This window comes from Hypomesus nipponensis, chromosome 15 (assembly GCF_054491055.1).
Source record: "Hypomesus nipponensis isolate SF chromosome 15, ASM5449105v1, whole genome shotgun sequence".
NCBI lineage: Eukaryota > Metazoa > Chordata > Actinopteri > Osmeriformes > Osmeridae > Hypomesus > Hypomesus nipponensis.
Window position 1 is genome coordinate 16,269,107 of NC_140375.1, and position 18,676 is coordinate 16,287,782.

General features: G+C 51.4%; 1 protein-coding gene across 1 annotated transcript; it reads right to left on the reverse strand.

The window, feature by feature from the left end:
• Positions 1-1,360: 1,360 nt before the first annotated feature.
• Positions 1,361-18,488, reverse strand: cwf19l2 (CWF19 like cell cycle control factor 2). The gene is made up of 21 exons (XM_084674945.1): positions 18,378-18,488; positions 17,534-17,644; positions 17,253-17,381; positions 17,021-17,140; positions 16,338-16,457; positions 16,146-16,239; positions 14,407-14,522; positions 13,666-13,745; positions 13,522-13,621; positions 12,975-13,299; positions 12,692-12,899; positions 10,403-10,505; positions 9,232-9,321; positions 8,377-8,505; positions 7,304-7,441; positions 3,392-3,604; positions 3,184-3,300; positions 2,872-3,027; positions 2,201-2,281; positions 1,908-2,009; positions 1,361-1,683 (listed from the first exon to the last, which is right to left on the reverse strand). The coding sequence occupies exons 1-21, from the start codon at positions 18,468-18,470 to the stop codon at positions 1,543-1,545; spliced, it is 2,766 nt and encodes a 921-aa protein (XP_084531071.1). The 5' UTR covers positions 18,471-18,488; the 3' UTR covers positions 1,361-1,542.
• Between the last annotated feature and the right edge of the window lie 188 nt (positions 18,489-18,676).

The window sequence follows — 18,676 nt, forward strand, 5'->3', positions numbered from 1 at the left end:
GAGAGACAAGGAGAGAAGAGAGAGGAAGGGAGAGAGTGGCAGGGAGAGAGGCAGGGAGAGAGGCAGGGAGAGAGAGGCAGGGAGAAAGCAGGGAGAGAGAGGCAGGGAGAGAGTGGCAGGGAGAGAGAGGCAGGGAGAGAGAGACAAGGAGAGAGGAGAGAGGAAGGGAGAGAGTGGCAGGGAGAGAGGCAGGGAGAGAGAGGCAGGGAGAAAGCAGGGAGAAAGCAGGGAGAGTGGCAGGGAGAGAGGCAGGGAGAGAGGCAGGGAGAGATAGACAGGGAGAGAGGCAGCAGCCAGACTATGAAGCTGGGTAGTAAATCTCCCAGCAGCCTGTTCATGGGCGGCCATAACCACAGATCACTGTGCCCCCCCCCCCTCCACACACACACACACACACACACCTGGTTGGACTGTTGTGGGACAAAACACCCATATACAGAGCTCCAGCAGCATGGCACAAGACTGGGCTAGTCTGCCGAGCTAAAGCCTGGAGTGGACACATGAAGTTGCAACCCCGACATTTAGCTGAACGCCCTCCCGTGGTCCGTCATGGAAATAAGCCCCTCTCTCCTGCCATAAAGCTCACTATAACTACAACATAATTACAGGGGGGACATTTTCTGCTGTGAATATTTCCAGTACATAAAACCATCAACTGTTGTTTGATATGTACCACGAGTTTCTCACTAGTGTTAATAATTGACCATTAAGGTTTACTGCAATGTAGCTCATCAAGTTTGACACTTGGAAGAAATCAATTAGAAACTTTTTACAGCCTTTTCTACAGGAGGATCCTGGATACCAGTAGACCGAATGACTGAGGGACGGAAAGACAGGACAGAATGGAAAGGAAAAGAGATTCTGGTAGATGAAGGAAAGAGAGTGAGAGAGAGAATATGATGGAGCGTCCATGAGGGTGAGACAAGACACTGAACAAAAGGTTAGACAGGGAGAGCGTGAGGGAGAAACAGAAGGTGTGTGCAATATGAGAGAAAGTGGTATCAGTCTCTGACTAATAAAATAACCTAAACAGTGGAGGAGTCTGGAGGGGGAATGATGAGGTCACCTGATTGGGCAGGCACCCTGGAGTGTGTGTGCGTGTGTGTGTACAGCTGTTAAGAGAACGTGATGCAGTGAGCAGACGATGGGATCCCTTCAGCTGAAGCGACAGCTGCAAAGGATCATGGGTCATGGAGAGGAAATGAATGTGAGGAGCAGCCTGTCTAGGGCTGGGTGTTCCATGGCTGGGTGATAAGAGCGGGCCTGAGCCAGGCTGTTTCTGGCAGGGATGGAGCGGGTCCAGTGTTAAGCTTTGTGATGTTGACAGTTTGTAAAAACCAAACACTAACATTCTTTCCAGTCATCCTTTTTTTTATATTCATTTGTTCTTTACTGGTAAAATAGCAACTTTTTAAAAACATACATGACCATTGTGTTACAATTTTAACACGACAATGAGATTTCCAGTCTTTGCATGTTCAATTACATTTTCGGACATCCACTAATAGTCTACTAAAGGTCTTACATACAGTGTGTGTGTGTCTAAGTCGAAGTCTTTGTGCAGTCAAAAGGTTTCCACCACTGAGAGAACTGAAGAACCTTCTTCCTCTGGTCATCAAAGTTCTCTCTGATTGGCTTCCTCCATCGACGGGGCTCCAGGTCCATCATCCCTCCCACAATCTCCTGGACACACACACACAGATATAGGACACACACACACACACACACACAGAGATATAGGACACACACACCCAAAGAGATAGGACACACACACACACACAGAGATGGGACACACACACACACACAATGAGATAGGACACAAGAATCACCCCATAAACACTCACAAACTACTAAAATACCGGTCGTCAGTTATTGGTCTCTCACACACGTCTATCCGCCTTACGTACCTTGCCAAAGTAGTGAGGGAACTTGAGTTCATTCTCAATGACGTGAGCAAAGCCGCCCTGCAAACCAAAGTCGACCGCAAAGTAGGGGAGACCTCGAGGGACCTGGATAGCAGACAAACACACACACACACACAGTGGTGTGGTTTAGGTATTGTTTACATGAAACAGGCACTCATCACTTGTTGATTACCTCCACCTCCTCTGACTCAGAGAGAGGCTGAAAGAACAAACACAAAGAGGAAGAGGGAGGGAGGGACTGCATGAGAAGAGACAGACAGGTGGAAAGGACTCACCGCTTGGCGGACGTCTTTAGACGAGAGGTCAACCACTTTCTTATTCATGGCCCACTCCTCATCACACTCCATGATGGCTTTCTGCAGGAGAACACACACACACACACGTAGCACTCCTCATCACACTCCATGATGGCTTTCTGCAGGAGAACACACACACGTAGCACTCCTCATCACACTCCATGATGGCTTTCTGCAGGAGAACACACACACACACACGCAACATAAAGGCTCTCCGGACACACACACGTAGCACTCCTCATCACACTCCATGATGGCTTTCTGCAGGAGAACACACACACACACACACACACGCAACATAAAGGCTCTCCGGACACACACACGTAGCACTCCTCATCACACTCCATGATGGCTTTCTGCAGGAGAACACACACACACACACGCAACATAAAGGCTCTCCGGACACACACACGTAGCACTCCTCATCACACTCCATGATGGCTTTCTGCAGGAGAACACACACACACGCAACATAAAGGCTCTCCGGACACACACACGTAGCACTCCTCATCACACTCCATGATGGCTTTCTGCAGGAGAACACACACACACACACGCAACATAAAGGCTCTCCGGACACACACACGTAGCCCAAGGCTTTTTATTCAACAGTAATGCACTCAACACTACACACACACACACACAATTACCTTGAAGTAAATGGGGGCCATGTCCCCTAGCTCCCTGGGCAGGGGGATGCACTCTATGACCATGTGCTGGCGTCTCTTGAGGTTCATGTGGGTCTCCATGAAGACACAGTCCTCTTCCTGGGACTCAAACATGCGCACTAACGCACGGCGAAACCCCTGCCAATGGGACAGGGCGAAAGCCCGGAGTTCAGTTTAATATCTCAAATCTGATCCAGACAGATCGCATTTCCTAAGACATGCTGGGGGCGGGGCTAGTGTAATGGAGGATGGGGGGGGGGGGGGGGGATAACGGGGCGACTTCATTGGTCAGACCTGCATCTCAGTCCACACGTCCTCGTCCAATCCGGTGGCAGAGCAGTGATGCTGCAGCGGGGCGATGAGGCAGTGACCCTCCGTCATGGACATGCCGCTTGGCAGGCTGAGATATGCCTGGACACACACACACACACACGCTCTTGAAATACTCGTATGCGGTAAAAATAGCGTTTGGGAACCCCCTGGAGAGGAGCCCGTCTCCTACCTTGCTCCCTATGGCGATGAGCAGGTGTTTCTGCAGCTCCGGGTTACTGAAGCAGTGCGGGCATCTGTCCATGGTGGCGGCCAGCCGGCGGTGCTCCTGGACGGCCCTGGCCCTCATCCGCTCCTCGTCCCGGCCCTCGCCCTCCCGCTGGGCCGCACTCGACACAAACATGTCATCCAGCGTGAAGTTATCTCCATCTGTCTTGCCCATCATCTAGGAGGGAGGGAGGGGGGAGAGGGAGGTGGGGAGAGGGAGGTGGGGAGAGGGAGGTGGGGAGAGGGAGGGGGGAGAGGGAGGGGGGGGACAGGGAGGTGGGGAGAGGGAGGTGGGGAGAGGGAGGTGGGGAGAGGCAGGGGGGGACAGGGAGGTGGGGAGAGGGAGGGGGGGGACAGGGAGGTGGGGAGAGGGAGGTGGGGAGAGGGAGGTGGGGAGAGGGGGGCAGAGAGGGGAGGGGGACAGAGGGAGGGGCAGAAGGAGAAAAACAGGGAATGAGGGAAGAACGGAGGTAGGTTGAAAGGGATGGATGGAGGGACATAGAGAGGCAGAAAGGGGAGAGAGGAAGGAGATGAGATGTATAGCACAGCTTTCACACGAGTGTGCTGGTCAACATCAGTTCAGCTAACCCAGATCAAACCCCAACCCAGTGGTCCACTGTGTTCCTGTCACAACACTGGGGTGTAAGTGGGGCTTCACAACATACTACTGATCGACCGACTGTCCTGATTGGAAAATCTTATTCTGCGCTGGGTGTACTTTGTGTGTAACAAGTCCCTAGTGTGTGTGTGTGTGTGTGTGTGCGTGCGCATGGCACATTCACACATGAGTGTATGTGCGCAGAGCCTGCACATAGCCTGTGTGTGTGTGTGTGTGTGTGTTCAATATGTATGCCCTGATAGCAGGAAGCATTCATGTGTGAGAGAGGTCCTAGAAGAGAGCTCTCGTATGGAACACATCGACTCCATGGTTCCACTTTCTACGTCAGACGGCGTTGTCTCCATGGAGACCAGCGACAAGTCCGGGTTTGTGTGGGAGCTGTGAACATGGCTGGAGAGAGACAGAGTGTGTGTGTGTGTGTGTGTGTGTTTACACACAAAACATGCTTGTTGGCATTGTGCAAGTGCTGGTGCCTCCTTGTTTAAGTATGCATTCCGTCACATGTACACTCCGCTAAATTAGACGTTAGAGAAACAACTGCATTACCCATGTCGCACCTGGGCACACCATCTCATTCTCCAACCTGTAGATGTGAGGACTCGCGCTGAATCAGTAGCTCTCATCTGAGCCCAGATAATCAATCATTGCTATTGATTGTGGCCTGAGTACATTTACATCCACAGACCTTTAGTGAGTTATTGTGCGTACGTGTGTGTGTGTGTGTTCCACGCACAGGAGAGAACTAGTACCACAGCGATATCAACTCTAATAATCTCTTCCTAATTCCAGTTGTAATCTCTGCTCCTACGGCCTCATTCTTTAACAGGCAGACCGGACGCACACTGTCTCTCTGCTAAAGCAGCTTACTGTGTGTTGGGATGTGATAAGCCTGTGTGTGTATTTGGGTTAGAGTTTGGGTGTGTGTAGCCTTCATAATGCCAGCCTGATTACACAGGTAATGAGAGGATGGACCAAAGAAGCAGATGTAGGCTGAGCGCTGGTCTCTTTAACAGGGCCCACTATAAACCCAGCCAGCACAGGGCCCACTATAAACCCAGCCAGCACAGGGCCCACTATAAACCCAGCCAGCACAGGGTCTCCTATAAACTCAGCCAGCACAGGGTCTCCTATAAACCCAGCCAGCACAGGGTCTCCTATAAACCCAGCCAGCACAGGGCCCACTATAAACCCAGCCAGCACAGGGCCTCCTATAAACTCAGCCAGCACAGGGTCTCCTATAAACCCAGCCAGCACAGGGTCTCCTATAAACCCAGCCAGCACAGGGCCCACTATAAACCCAGCCAGCACAGGGTCTCCTATAAACCCAGCCAGCACAGGGCCCACTATAAACCCAGCCAGCACAGGGTCTCCTATAAACCCATCCAGGTGTTACTGGTACACCAGGCCCAGCCAGAGACAGCCATAGGTGTTGCTTCTGACTGTGTTTCTATAGAGAGGCAGAAGAAGGACCATGGAGAGACAATATGCTCTTCTCTCTCAGTCCACATAATAAATATATAACTGATTGGATCTAGTATTTATACACTGTGCGCCATGGTAACTGTAACATTATTTATAGAGCCTATAGCACCGCTGAGGAGATAGAGCAGAGAGTGTGTGTGTGTGTGCGTGTGTGTGTGTGTGAGTGTGTGTGGAGACGGCACACACAGTGAGCTCAAATGTGCAGCGTTTGTCACTTTCATTTTAAATTGCCATGGCAACTCTGACGTCTCATAGAGTTTATTAATAAATACAAAATTATCTCACTGTCAAACACGCACTTCGGACCCCCCCCCCCCCCCCCAAAAAAAAATACAAATCTGCATCTCTCCAGGTATAAAGGTGGAGAGAGAGAGAGAGAGAGACTACCATAGAAGTACAGAGACAGGAGGACAGAACGTGAGAGAGAAAGATGAGCATGTGCACAACAGCTCATTTAAAGCACAGGGGAAACATGCAGACTGACAGACTCTGTCCACGTCCCTTTCTCTGTCTTACACACACACACACACACACACACACACACACACACACACACACACACACACACACACACACACACACACACACACACACACACACACACACACACACACACACACACACACACACACACACACACACACACACACACACACACACACACACACACACACACACACACAGGCCTGTTCCTGCCATCTGCTCCTCTACGTCCGTTTGGAGAACACGGGCCAGAGCGGCTGTGAAGCAACTGTCAATCTGACACTACAACTCCCAGAAGGCTGTTCACTCTGCCCCCTCCCTGGAGACTGGGCAGCCTTAGTGCTGCTCCTAAATCAGGCCAAGGACCATGCTGCTCTCCCAGCGTTTCCAATTGGTGTCACATGTGTGTGTGTGTGTGTGTGTGAGCACTCAGACCTTCCACACCCTGTCTGCTGAATGTGTCCTAGCATCGCTCTGAGATGAGTGTGTGAGTGTGTGTTAGGGTGTGGGGACGGTCTAACCTGAACAGAGGCAGGAACACACACACACACACACACACCTGGGGGACCATTCAGCTCCTGGCACTGACTGATGAGGTCATCAGGGCGCCACTGTGACTCACTCTCTACTTATTACCCAAAATCCTCTGGGGTTTTGCCCACCTTTACAGAGACAGATTGTCCTCCAGAGTGTGTGTGTGTGCGTGTGTGTGTGTGTGTGCGTGCATGTGTGTCGGCACAACTACAGTGGCCAGCAAACTCAAGTTAAATGAGAATGAAACATTTGGGCACAGAACGTTTCATGCTGGTCTACAAAACATTTTCATACATTGTTACATCAACGGGAATGCAGCCTGCATTCCGTTGCACAATGTCACGTTTCCAGGTTGGAAAAAGCTGGGTTGCCAGATCTGCAACATGTTGGTGTAATACATCTATAAAATGCAGCATACTTGACGTCTATGTGTATAGTGCTGTTTTGATGTCAAATCAAATCAAATCAAATCAAATTTATTTGTATAGCCCTTTTTACACGTAAGCATGTCACAGAGGGCTTCACATACGCCCATAGAACTGCCCCTCAACCAACCTAAACCCTCAAGGAAGACAAGGAAAAACTCCCAGAAAAACTCCCAACGGGAGAAAAAATGGAAGAAACCTTGGGAGGAGCAATTCAGAGAGGGATCCCCTCCTCCAGAGACGGTTGGCAAGAGAGAGGAGCAGAACACAAGACATGTGATGTCGAGTGTCATGTGTTACGGCCTGGGTTGCCAGGTTGGTGCAGCAGGTGTACCTTGCCAGCCATGCGTGAGTAGAGGGCGTTCTGATCCTGGGCAGAGCTCATCTTCTCCCTGCGCACCATCTCCTGAAGACCCACACCATCGTCATCCTGGAAGTACCTCACCCGGTCTCCATTCTGGTGGGTCTCAATCTGGATGGAGGGAGGCGGGAGGAGAGAGGAGAGGGAGAGGGGAGAGGAGGAGGGGAGAGGGAGAGGGGAGAGGAGGAGGGGAGGAGGGGAGAGGGAGAGGGGAGAGGAGGAGGGGAGAGGGAGGCGGGAGGAGAGGGGAGAGGGAGGGGGAGAGGAGGAGGGAGAGGGGAGAGGAGGAGGGGAGAGGGAGGGGGGAGAGGGGAGAGGAGGAGGGGAGAGGGAGGGGGAGAGGGGAGAGGAGGAGGGGAGAGGGAGAGGGGAGAGGAGGAGGGGAGAGGGAGAAGGGAGAGGAGGAGGGGAGAGGGAGGCGGGAGGAGAGGGGAGAGGGAGAGGGGAGAGGAGGAGGGGAGAGGGAGGGGGAGAGGAGGAGGGGAGGAGGGGAGAGGGAGAGGGGAGAGGAGGAGGGGAGAGGGAGGGGGGAGAGGGAGAGGGGAGAGGAGGAGGGGAGAGGGAGGTCATATAAAATAAGATAAGATAGAGGGGGGTTGTGCCGGAAGTCTGAAATCCTTCAAGAACTCATTAGAACATAAATACAGAATACATTGTTTACACAAGCACAGTTAATCATGGTGTGTGTAAGTGAAAGGGAAAGAGATATTTGATATATGTGTGTTTGTGTGTTGATGTAACTCATTCAATTTGTTTCACTCCTGGGCAAGTCAAGACAGGCGATACTATCATGTTTCATCTTACACATACTGATCACATAACACACACACATCTATATCTGTATCTCACACTACAAACAACAAAACCTCTGGCCACCCATACAAAGTTGGAAACAAACACACCCCCACACACACACACACACACACACACACACACACACACACACACACACACACACACACCCCCACACACACACACCCACACACACACACACACACCCACACACACCCCCACACACACACACACACACACACACACACTCTCACCGCCTTCTTCTTCCTGCGTCCTCCATGGGGCTCCTGAGTTCCAGAGGGGGCGTTAACCGGCCAAGCACGACCCGATTGGTCGGTCCTGAACAAAAGCACTTCCTGATCCTCCTCGCTCTGACCCGGTACCTGGAATCATGGCGGCACGTGGGTTACTATGACAACCAGAGCACAGGACCAGAACACACTCGGAGACGCAAGACACTGAACCGGACGGGTCAGAAGCGGTGGACAGCTACAAGAGAGAACACCGTTTACGGGGAAGAGAGAGAGGCCAAGATAGAGAGAGAGGCAGAGAGAGAGAGGCAGAGAGAGAGAAGCAGAGAGAGAGGAGGGAGGGAAGGAAGGAAGGAAGGAAGGAAGGAAGGAAGGAAGGAAGGAAGGAAGGAAGGAAGGAAGGAAGGAAGAGATCACCTTCAGCCCAGTTGTCAAGTGTCCATAAGTCTGGTTGGTTTTTAAAAGGTGCAATAAGCCGCTTTATTTGAGCCAGATGTGTAATAAAAGAGAGAGATGGCCTCAGTGTTTAGAGAAACACGTCCTGACTGAGGCTGGAACACACTTATGACTGAGCCTAGATTCAGCTGTGCATCTTAAGGTTCACTTGTCTGTGTGCACGCGTGTGTCTGTACGTGCAGGTCTAACTCTCAGGTATAAATCTAGGAAGGCAGAACATGTAAACATCAACACAGGAGTGAATAACTCTACTGGCACGACAGCAGGGATTCGCCCAGAGGGAGAGCGAGTAAGGGACAGAGACAGACAGAAAGAGAGGGAGATAGAGAGACAAGAGATCAAGCTGAACTGCTTTTTTCCCATGTAGTGGATGCTAAGAGTCTATATCCCATCCTGCCTCACCTTCTCGACCATCGCTGCTCTCCGTGCGTGGTGGTTCTCTCTGGCTTTACGAGCCGACTCCAGCTGCTGCTTCAGTTTATCCACCAGAGCCTGAGGAACATGAACACACACACCTCAGGACAGGTTCAACACATGCACAGTGCCTTGTGCTGTAAGAGGGTCAATTCTGTGACAGTGAATAGTTTTCAGGTACTGATGTGTGTATGTATGTGTGCGTGTGTGTGTGAGGGGGCAGAGAGAAGACTATTTATAACTGGCTGATCTGATGACTAACAGATGACACTATCGGACACAGATCATGACGATGTCTGTCTGTCTGTCTCTCTCTGTCTCTCTCTGTCTCTCTCTGTCTCTCTCTGTCTCTCTCTGTCGCTCTCTGTCGCTCTCTGTCGCTCTCTGTCGCTCTCTGTCGCTCTCTGTCGCTCTCTGTCGCTCTCTGTCGCTCTCTGTCGCTCTCTGTCGCTCTCTCTCTCTCTCTGTCTGTGTCTACATTTCTCTCGGTGAGAAGTGCATACATTCATAAGAGAAAACAACAGAGGAAGCCACTAGGGATGGTGTGTGTGTGTGTGTCTGTCTTGTTTTATTGTCTACCGACAGGCTCTCTGCCCCTTCACCACACACACACACACACACCACTTAAAAACGGTATTGAGTGACAGATGCCAATGTAGTTCTTCTTCCAGATACAGTAGCCAAGTGCTTCACTGTTAAAAGGCACTTAACTATCGCTGACACGCAAAAGTCCATCAATCCTCCATCTGACATCTCAATGGTCTGTTAAACTTGTGTGTGTGTGTATGTGTGTACATGAGCGAGCGAGCGAGCGAGGGAGGGTGTTTGAACAGCATCCAGATGGATAGTTACTAGGTACATCTGATCAATAACTATTTACTAATGAATTTGTGTTTGGTGCCATTACGTATTTGATTATGTGATTGTACATATATGATGCTTGTATGTGTAACAAAATGCATAATGTATTTAGCCTGTGTGGTGAAGTTCACAGCCTGTATGATGCATTTGTTAGACTTTAGGATGTATTTGTTAAACTTTACGATGTATTCGATAGCCAGTATAATGTATTTGACAGCTGGCATGATGTATTTGATAGCCAGCATGATGTATTTAATAGCCAGCATGATGTATTTGACAGCCTCCTGGATGACCTCACCGTGTTGCCCATGATCTCTGCCTTGACCAGCTTGGCCCCCAATCTGTTCATCTCCTCATCTGACAGCAGCGGCACCTCCTCTTCCTCACTCTCACTCTCTGACCTGGGGAGAGGGCATACAGGAGGACGTGAGTTAGCAGGGCTCTGACCTGGGGGAGGACGTGAGCGAGCAGGGCTCTGACCTGGGGGAGGACGTGAGCGAGCAGGGCTCTGACCTGGGAGAAGACGTGAGCGAGCAGGGCTCTGACCTGGGGGAGGACGTGAGTGAGGAGGGCTCTGACCTGGGGGGAGGACGTGAGTGAGCAGGGCTCTGACCTGGGGGAGGACGTGAGTGAGGAGGGCTCTGACCTGGGAGAGGACGTGAGTGAGGAGGGCTCTGACCTGGGGGAGGACGTGAGTGAGGAGGGCTCTGACCTGGGGGGAGGACGTGAGTGAGGAGGGCTCTGACCTGGGGGAGGACGTGAGTGAGGAGGGCTCTGACCTGGGGGAGGACGTGAGCGAGCAGGGCTCTGACCTGGGGGAGGACGTGAGTGAGGAGGGCTCTGACCTGGGGGAGGACGTGAGTGAGGAGGGCTCTGACCTGGGGGAGGACGTGAGCGAGCAGGGCTCTGACCTGGGGGAGGACGTGAGTGAGGAGGGCTCTGACCTGGGGGAGGACGTGAGTGAGGAGGGCTCTGACCTGGGGGGAGGACGTGAGCGAGCAGGGCCCTGACCTGGGGGAGGACGTGAGTGAGCAGGGCTCTGACCTGGGGGGAGGACGTGAGTGAGCAGGGCTCTGACCTGGGGGAGGACGTGAGTGAGCAGGGCTCTGACCTGGGGGAGGACGTGAGTGAGGAGGGCTCTGACCTGGGGGAGGACGTGAGTGAGGAAGGCTCTGACCTGGGGGAGGACGTGAGTGAGGAGGACTCTGGGTCGCACTTCTATTCGGGCCCCAGGATGCCCTTTGCCGAGCGAAGGAATCCGAGCATTCATCAAGAAGCTGTCCCAGAGAACGCCAGCTCCAAAATCAATCCCCCAACAGGCTGTGTTCCACTTAGTTGTCCCTGAGACTCTGTCCCTGAAGCCCCCACCCTCCCCCCCAGCCTAATAGCCTCATTTCCATCTGGTACGAAACAAAAGATTCATTTCATGCCGGAGATTTTTTGGGGGCTTTCAGGTTTACCTTAATGACTAAGCTAATGACAAGGTAATGATGGTGAGGAACAGGGGGGGGGGGTAAAGGTGGAAGAGAGAGAGAGAGAGAGAGAGAGAGACAGGGAGAGAAAGCAGGGTAGTGGTATATGAACACATCATTTTGATGTTTGATGGTGCGTGAAGTGATAACAGAGATCAAGTGACCGCGGATGACTGGCTGCCAGGTGGACGAGGAGAGCGACTGCAGTTAAAGATGGGAGGAGAAGGAGGACGAGGAGAGCGACTGCAGTTAAAGATGGGAGGAGAAGGAGGACGAGGAGAGCGACTGCAGTTAAAGATGGGAGGAGAAGGAGGACGAGGAGAGCAACTGCAGTTAAAGATGGGAGGAGAAGGAGGACGAGGAGAGCGACTGCAGTTAAAGATGGGAGGAGAAGGAGGACGAGGAGAGCGACTGCAGTTAAAGATGGGAGGAGAAGGAGGACGAGGAGAGCGACTGCAGTTAAAGATGGGAGGAGAAGGAGGACGAGGAGAGCGACTGCAGTTAAAGATGGGAGGAGAAGGAGGACGAGGAGAGCGACTGCAGTTAAAGATGGGAGGAGAAGGAGGACGAGGAGAGCGACTGCAGTTAAAGATGGGAGGAGAAGGAGGACGAGAAACTCATCTGTGAGGTTGTTCTAAAGAGTCAGGATGAAGAATTAGGAAAGTTTCTTCAAAGAGCAGATAGGGTCAGGAGGAGAGAGAGACAGAGAGACAGAGACAGAGACAGAGACAGAGAGAGAGAGGGAACAGGTTGTTCTTTATGTAGTGGCCAGCAGAAAAAGAGAAAGAATGTGTGTGTGTTTGTGTACAACCTCTTCAACTTGAAGAACAGTATAAATGAGTGAGGGAGCAGAGTTCAGATATTCAGAGGATCTTGTGGGATCCTCAATCTTGGGTAAGAGGTCAGGCTGGCCATTAAGAGCACAGCTTGAAGGCTAGACTCAAACTGGGCCAGGAAGACAAATGGATGATATCTAAAGGCATTCTCAGGAGGGATTGACCATGAGGACAGACAGGACAATCAGATTAGAGGGGACATGTATTCATTTCATTTTTTTTTTTTTCTCTATTTTTTTTTTTTTTTTTACCAATGGAGCCTTTTGAAAGTTTTCTGACCTGGGTGAGGCCACAGCAGCTTTGCTGTCACGTGGATCTTGGTCTGGAGAGGGCGTTGCTTGCTCCTGGTCTGGTTGTCCAGGAACAGGATCCTGCCTTGAGCCTCCCTTCCTCCAGGCTGGTCTGGCTGTCCTCTGATCTGGAGCCTCATCATCGGAGCTGGGTTTGAGGAAGGTTGCGGAGGGTTTGGTGGAAGCTGGGGACGGACCTGGAGAGGAAAGAAGGTGTTGGGGAACACAGTCTGGAAGATCTGGAATGTTCCCTCCGCAGGTCCTCTACTCACCTCTTTCATCGTCTTCATCCTCACAGGGCTTGAGGAAGCGGTTTTTCAGAGATCCAAGGGAGAGGGGCGTTTGGGACCGGCCCGACCCAGGAGAGGAGCCTTCTCGGTGGGCTCGGTTGTCCTTGTGCTGGGGCCTGTCTGGAGCTCCCCTGGGTCTGTCACTGTCTCTCTCTCTTTCTCTGTCTCCATCCCTCTCTCTTTCTCTGTCTCTATCCCTCTCTCTTTCTCTGTCTCTATCCCTCTCTCTTTCTCTGTCTCTATCCCTCTCTCTTTCTCTGTCTCTATCCCTCTCTCTTTCTCTGTCTCTATCCCTCTCTCTTTCTCTGTCTCCATCCCTCTCTCTGTCTCCAAACCTCTCTCTTTCTCTATCCCTGTATCTCTCCCTCTCTCTCTCCCCATCGCGACCTCTATCACGCTCCACATCTCTCTGCCCTTGACTCTCTCTGTCTCTCTCCCTCCCTCTCTCCTCTCTTCTGCCATCCCTCTCTTCATCCCTAGCCGGAAAGCCACGCTCCGCATTCGGTCTCCTCCAACTCTCTCCGTCTATCCCATCTCCCTCTCTCCTCCTCCACCTCTCTTTGCCCTTTCCCTCATCATCTCCTCTCCACCCCCCTCTTCCCCCCTCTGCATCCCCTCCTCTCCTCCTCCTCCTCTCCTCCATCCTCCTCTTCCTCCTCTTCCCCCTCTCCACATCCCCTCCCCCTCTCCTCTCCTCTCTCCATAAACCGCTCTCTCAGCCTCATCCAGCCTCTTTTGAAACTGTTCCATGGACTACAGGGAGTGAAACATGCACGCACCCAAGAGCACACACACGCGCGCGCGCACACACACACACACACACAGGTGAGCAGTAATTTCCCATGGTGCATAGCGGTATGTGCCTCTGTTTCTGACAAGCGGAAAGATTTCTCCTGTCGACTTTAGACACAAATGCTGACACTGCAGGGAGAGACTTAACCAAGGAGATAGAGTGTGAGTGAGTGTGTGTGTGTGTGTGTGTGAGAGTGTGAGTGAGTGAGTGTACGCAATGCGCATAAAGTCTGCAAGAAAGTATTAGAGCCAAAGTGTCGGTGTGTATCACAATGTACTAAATAAACAGTATGTGTATGTTTGCCTGTGAGAATGTATACACAGGTGGCATGCATGCGTGTGTGTGTATGTATGTGCGCGTGCGTGTGTGTGTACGTGCCTGCGTGTGTGTGTGTGTGTGTGTGCGTGCCTGTGTGTGTGTATGTGTGTGTGCCTGCGTGTGTGTGTGCCTGCGTGTGTGTTTGTGTGTGCCTGCGTGTGTGCGTGTGTGTGTGTGTGCCTGCGTGTGTGTGTGTTTGTGTGTGCCTGCGTGTGTGTGTGTGTGTGTGCCTGCGTGTGTGTGTGTTTGTGTGTGCCTGCGTGTGTGTGTGTGCCTGCGTGTGTGTGTGTGCGTGTATCTCACTCCGTATCTCTCGGACACCACAGCGTCCAGGCTGCGCTGCTCTCTCTCTGCCTGCTCCTTCATCCTCTGGTAGCTCTTCCTCAACCAGCTCAGCCCCCCGTCATCTACAACCGCAGCTGGGGGGGGGGGGGGATGTCAGGGGGACGAAGAGGAAGAGTTGGGGGAGGGGGAGGTCAGAGGGACAAGGAAGGGGGACGAGGAGGAAGAGAGTTGGGGGGGAGGTCAGGGGGAGGACAGGGAGGAGGCAAGAGAAGAGTGGGAGTCGAGGAAGGAGGAAAGCTACAGTTAGACTCCACTGTGGGAAACCTCTGCTCCTTCATTTCACAGGCAGACATCCCATCATGCACCTGACCGGAGAGACCAGCTGTTTGTGTCTCCCCTCAGTTTGTCTCTAAATAAGGACATTTCACATCAAAGATCCAGATTGATTCCATACAGAGAATGGACCCTGCCACACAACTAATAATCAGGGGACTTTTAGAATGATCCAATGCAGTTGTTAGTGAAACAAACTGCCTTATCGTGTGTACATACACACACACACACACACTTTCCCCAAACATACCTCTCTATGACCCCAATCAATCAAATGCAGCATGATGAGGTAAACACTATTCCCTGCTGGCATACAATTTACAGAGATGAATCCAAGTGTGTGTGTGTGTGTGTGTGTGTGTGTGTGTGTGGTGATACTTCAGTCTGCTTATTATGCCATGCTGTTGGAGAGAGGCTTACCGGGGATACATACCTTCTCCTGGGGGAGAAAATAACATGCATACTGGGTAGAGATAAGCCTCTCTCTCTCTCTCTCTCACACACACACACACACACACACACACACACACACACACATACTTCTGCTGTCAGCTTAGGGCGTCTCTCCTTTGTCTTCCTCTTTGCTCTCTCCTTCCTGCATCAGCCTCTCTAAATCCCTGAGTCAGTCTCTTTTTCAGTCTCTTTCACCAACACAACTTTTTTTATTTTATTTTATCTGCACTCTCCTCCTGTCAGTTCACTTTTTGAGCTCTCTCTCTCCTTCTTACCCCATTTGCAATCATGCACATCCTCCATTCACCCCATCTCTTCTCCACTCGTCCCCACCCCCCTCCCCTCCCTGCCCCTTGCGCCTGCTGTAATATTGGGACAGATTTACAGTGAGGGTCGGGAGGTTGGCAGTGCATCAAGCTGCTCTGGCTGTTTGAGTGCGTGTGTAAAGAACACCATCTCTAAAAACAGGAGATAAGCCGCCCTTTCGGCGGTGCAGAGGAGGGTTATGGGTAGAGGAGTTCAGCAGGTTAGCACAGGGGAGCAGAGGCAGTAAACATAAATCATTAAGAGAGAGAGAGAGAGCGTGAGGGATGGGACGTGAGATCAAAAGTTTAAACGGGTCTCTACATTTCAAAGAGGCGAAGGTACACAGTGTTTAGTGTACAGGGAGGAGACAAGGGCTGAGACGACTTTAAATAGGAGGAGGGAGTGAGGGGGTGAGGGAGTGAGGGGGGGGAGGGGGTGAGGGAGGGGGGAGGGAGTGAGTGAGGGGGTGAGGGTGGATGGGAGTGAGGGGATGAGGGGAGGGGGGTGGGAGGATGGAGCGAAAGAGGGAGGGAGAACAGTCTGGAGAAGATTAAAGGGGCAGTCCTGAAAGCAGCCAGCATCGCTTTGAACTGGGAAGGGCAGATGGGGGGGGGGGGTGTTCAGGGCACTCAGGGTTGAGTTACGTTTCAGGACCGGGTGTTTACCTTTCTGTACCGCAGTGTTGGTACTGGCCTCCGTGGGCAGGCCGCTACCGCCGTCCTTCCAGAAGGGGTTTAGCTCTAACTTGTGTAGGCCAGCCTGGGAAAACACACACACAATATGGTCAAGTCATATCAGTACTTGTCTTTCAGTCGAATACCACCCACACACACACACCCATAGACACACGCACCCACCTGTTCCACAAGGCGTTCCTTCTCTCGTTGCTCCTCTTTCTGCCTCTCCTTTTCCGCCCTCTTCTCAGTGGTGGACGTGGTTTTCATCGTCAGGAAGTCAAAGGTCATCCATTCATCTCTCTGCAACCAGGACGGGCGGCGGGGTGGACAGACGGAAAAGATGATCATCAGTGGGAGAAGAGACAAAGAGAAGAAGAATACAGAGAGAGGAGCCCAGCAGTCAACAGAGGAGAGGGGCATCGGAGCATAGCAAATCAATGATCAATAGCAGTCTTACAAATACTCTGACCTCCATAGAAACCTAGTTATTTTGGGTCAGAACTCCCAAGTACAACACTGATCGATGCACATTGAACCACACTAATGCACCCAACTGTGTGTGTGTGTGTGTGTGTGTGTACTCATGGATGCACAACAAGCTCATATCCACACAGGTCTATTATTGTAACTATGATTAACTAATATGAGGCTTAGTTAACTGGCTGTGCGTTGTGAGTTTTTTTCTGTATTTGTTTGCATCAGTCTCACTGACGAGGGATTGGGGTCCTCTGACCCCAATCCCTCGTCAGTGAGACTGATTGATGAGAGGACCTCCTCTCATCAATCAGCCCAGTATTGATGAGAGGACCTCCTCTTTGTCTCTTTTGTGGAGGCACATCAAACACGCACACGGTCCAACCCACCTGGTTGTTTGTGGCTGGGAGAGAGGTGCTCTCTGCGGGCTTGGTGTCAGTAGGAATCTTCCAGGCTTTGACTGGGGCCTCCGTCTGGGCCTGAGACTCCACCCACTCGTCCTCAGATTCCTGGCGCGGGGAGAGAGAGAGAAAGAGAGAGAGAACGTAAACACAACAACTTATTAACTGCATCGCGTGGCGGAAGGATACATTTTTTATCATGAGTGTAATGAGGTCTGACCGCTGAGCTGTTGCTGGACCCATCACCCCCCACTGCACTCTTCTTCTCCTTTTTCCCCTTTTTCTTCTTCTCCTTCTTGCTCTTTTTCGACTTCTTCTCTTTCTTCTTCTTTCCCTTTCCGGAGACTTCCTGTGGTGTGGGGGGAAAAAAAGGGGGGTTAAGGGTTGAGTAAATAAATGTTTTGCCTGGTCTACTCTCTCTCTCTGCTATCAAGGACAGTTCCGTGTCCGATGGGAACCAAGGTGGAAGGGTTGCCACGGTGATGTCGTAGTTGACCTCACCTGCTCTATCTCCTGCAGTCTGAGGTCCACTTCAGGGAGCATCCAGGTGTCCTCTCCTCTCTGCCTCTTCAGTTCCTTCTTCCTCTCCTCCTTCTCATACTGCTGCTTGGCCTGGGGAGAAGAGGGGAGGGGAGCAGGTTAGTACAGGGCTGTTTCCTCAGCACTTCCTCGCTTTGTCTCCTTTCGGAAACTATCAATCTTCCTTTTTGCCCCTAAAACACAAAAAGGACGCTCGTTTCCAATAGAAGGCGCTATAAAGCACCTTGCAATGCACACACGCACGCACTCTGTGAAAGAGTGTGACCTTGTGTGTTTGATGAAGCAAACAATGTTAACACAGGTGCTTCGGTGATAACAGACATCACAGCATAAGAAGACGGGTCTGTGAATACGTGTGTGTGTACAGCATTGTAACAATCGCCTCGGCTAACCTCTCCTAGTGTCTACAAAGATGACAAAGCACGTCAGTAAGCGTGTGTGTGAGTGAGTTCGTGTGTGCGCCTGCAACTGCATCATAGCTGCTATCTCTCTTCAGCAGTGTTTGTCCTGCCATCGGTCTCCTGGTGTGGAGTCAAACTCATGATTACCTCAATTATTCTATCTCACTTCCTGTGTCTTTGACACAGACACGAGCCAATGTACTCACATGTTAGACTGAAAGGACACTATATGACAGTAAATAGCTAGAATCGATACATTTGACGTATTCCAGACCTTCACAAACTGGTTAGCTAGTTAGCATTTTAGCTACCTCATAGCACCTTGCCTAGCAAGCTAAGATAGACCTTACACCCTCTCACATTACACGCGAAAGCCAGAATATATCTAGGAAATGAACCAATACCTTTTCAAGAACCTCTTGTCTGGCTTTACGCTTATATTCCTTCCTATCCTCGATGTTGTTAGCGCTTTCAAAACTACCTCCGAACGCTGCCATGTTTTGCTGTAAACTGAACTTTGGTGTCGTAAAACGTCCTTACTCTTAACCCTGTTTCTGGGTAATGTAGTTTCTTTGTTAGCCTGGGAACTAGACGATGGCAGGTTAGTACTGTAGGCTACTATCCATAGGGGTACAGCACATTCTCGTGGTGGGAATTGTGACCTATGTCCGATCAGTAGGCTACTGATCCATGGAGCCTTATT

Excerpts from the sequence above, each read along its gene's own strand:
- cwf19l2 (XM_084674945.1), bottom strand. The coding sequence starts at position 18,470 with ATGGCAGCGTTCGGAGGTAGTTTTGAAAGCGCTAACAACATCGAGGAT. Across the intron at positions 16,240-16,337 it reads AGGAACGCCTTGTGGAACAG|GCTGGCCTACACAAGTTAGA; the intron begins GTGGGTGCGTGT and ends GTGTTTTCCCAG. Across the intron at positions 3,028-3,183 it reads ACGTGTGGACTGAGATGCAG|GGGTTTCGCCGTGCGTTAGT; the intron begins GTCTGACCAATG and ends TCCCATTGGCAG.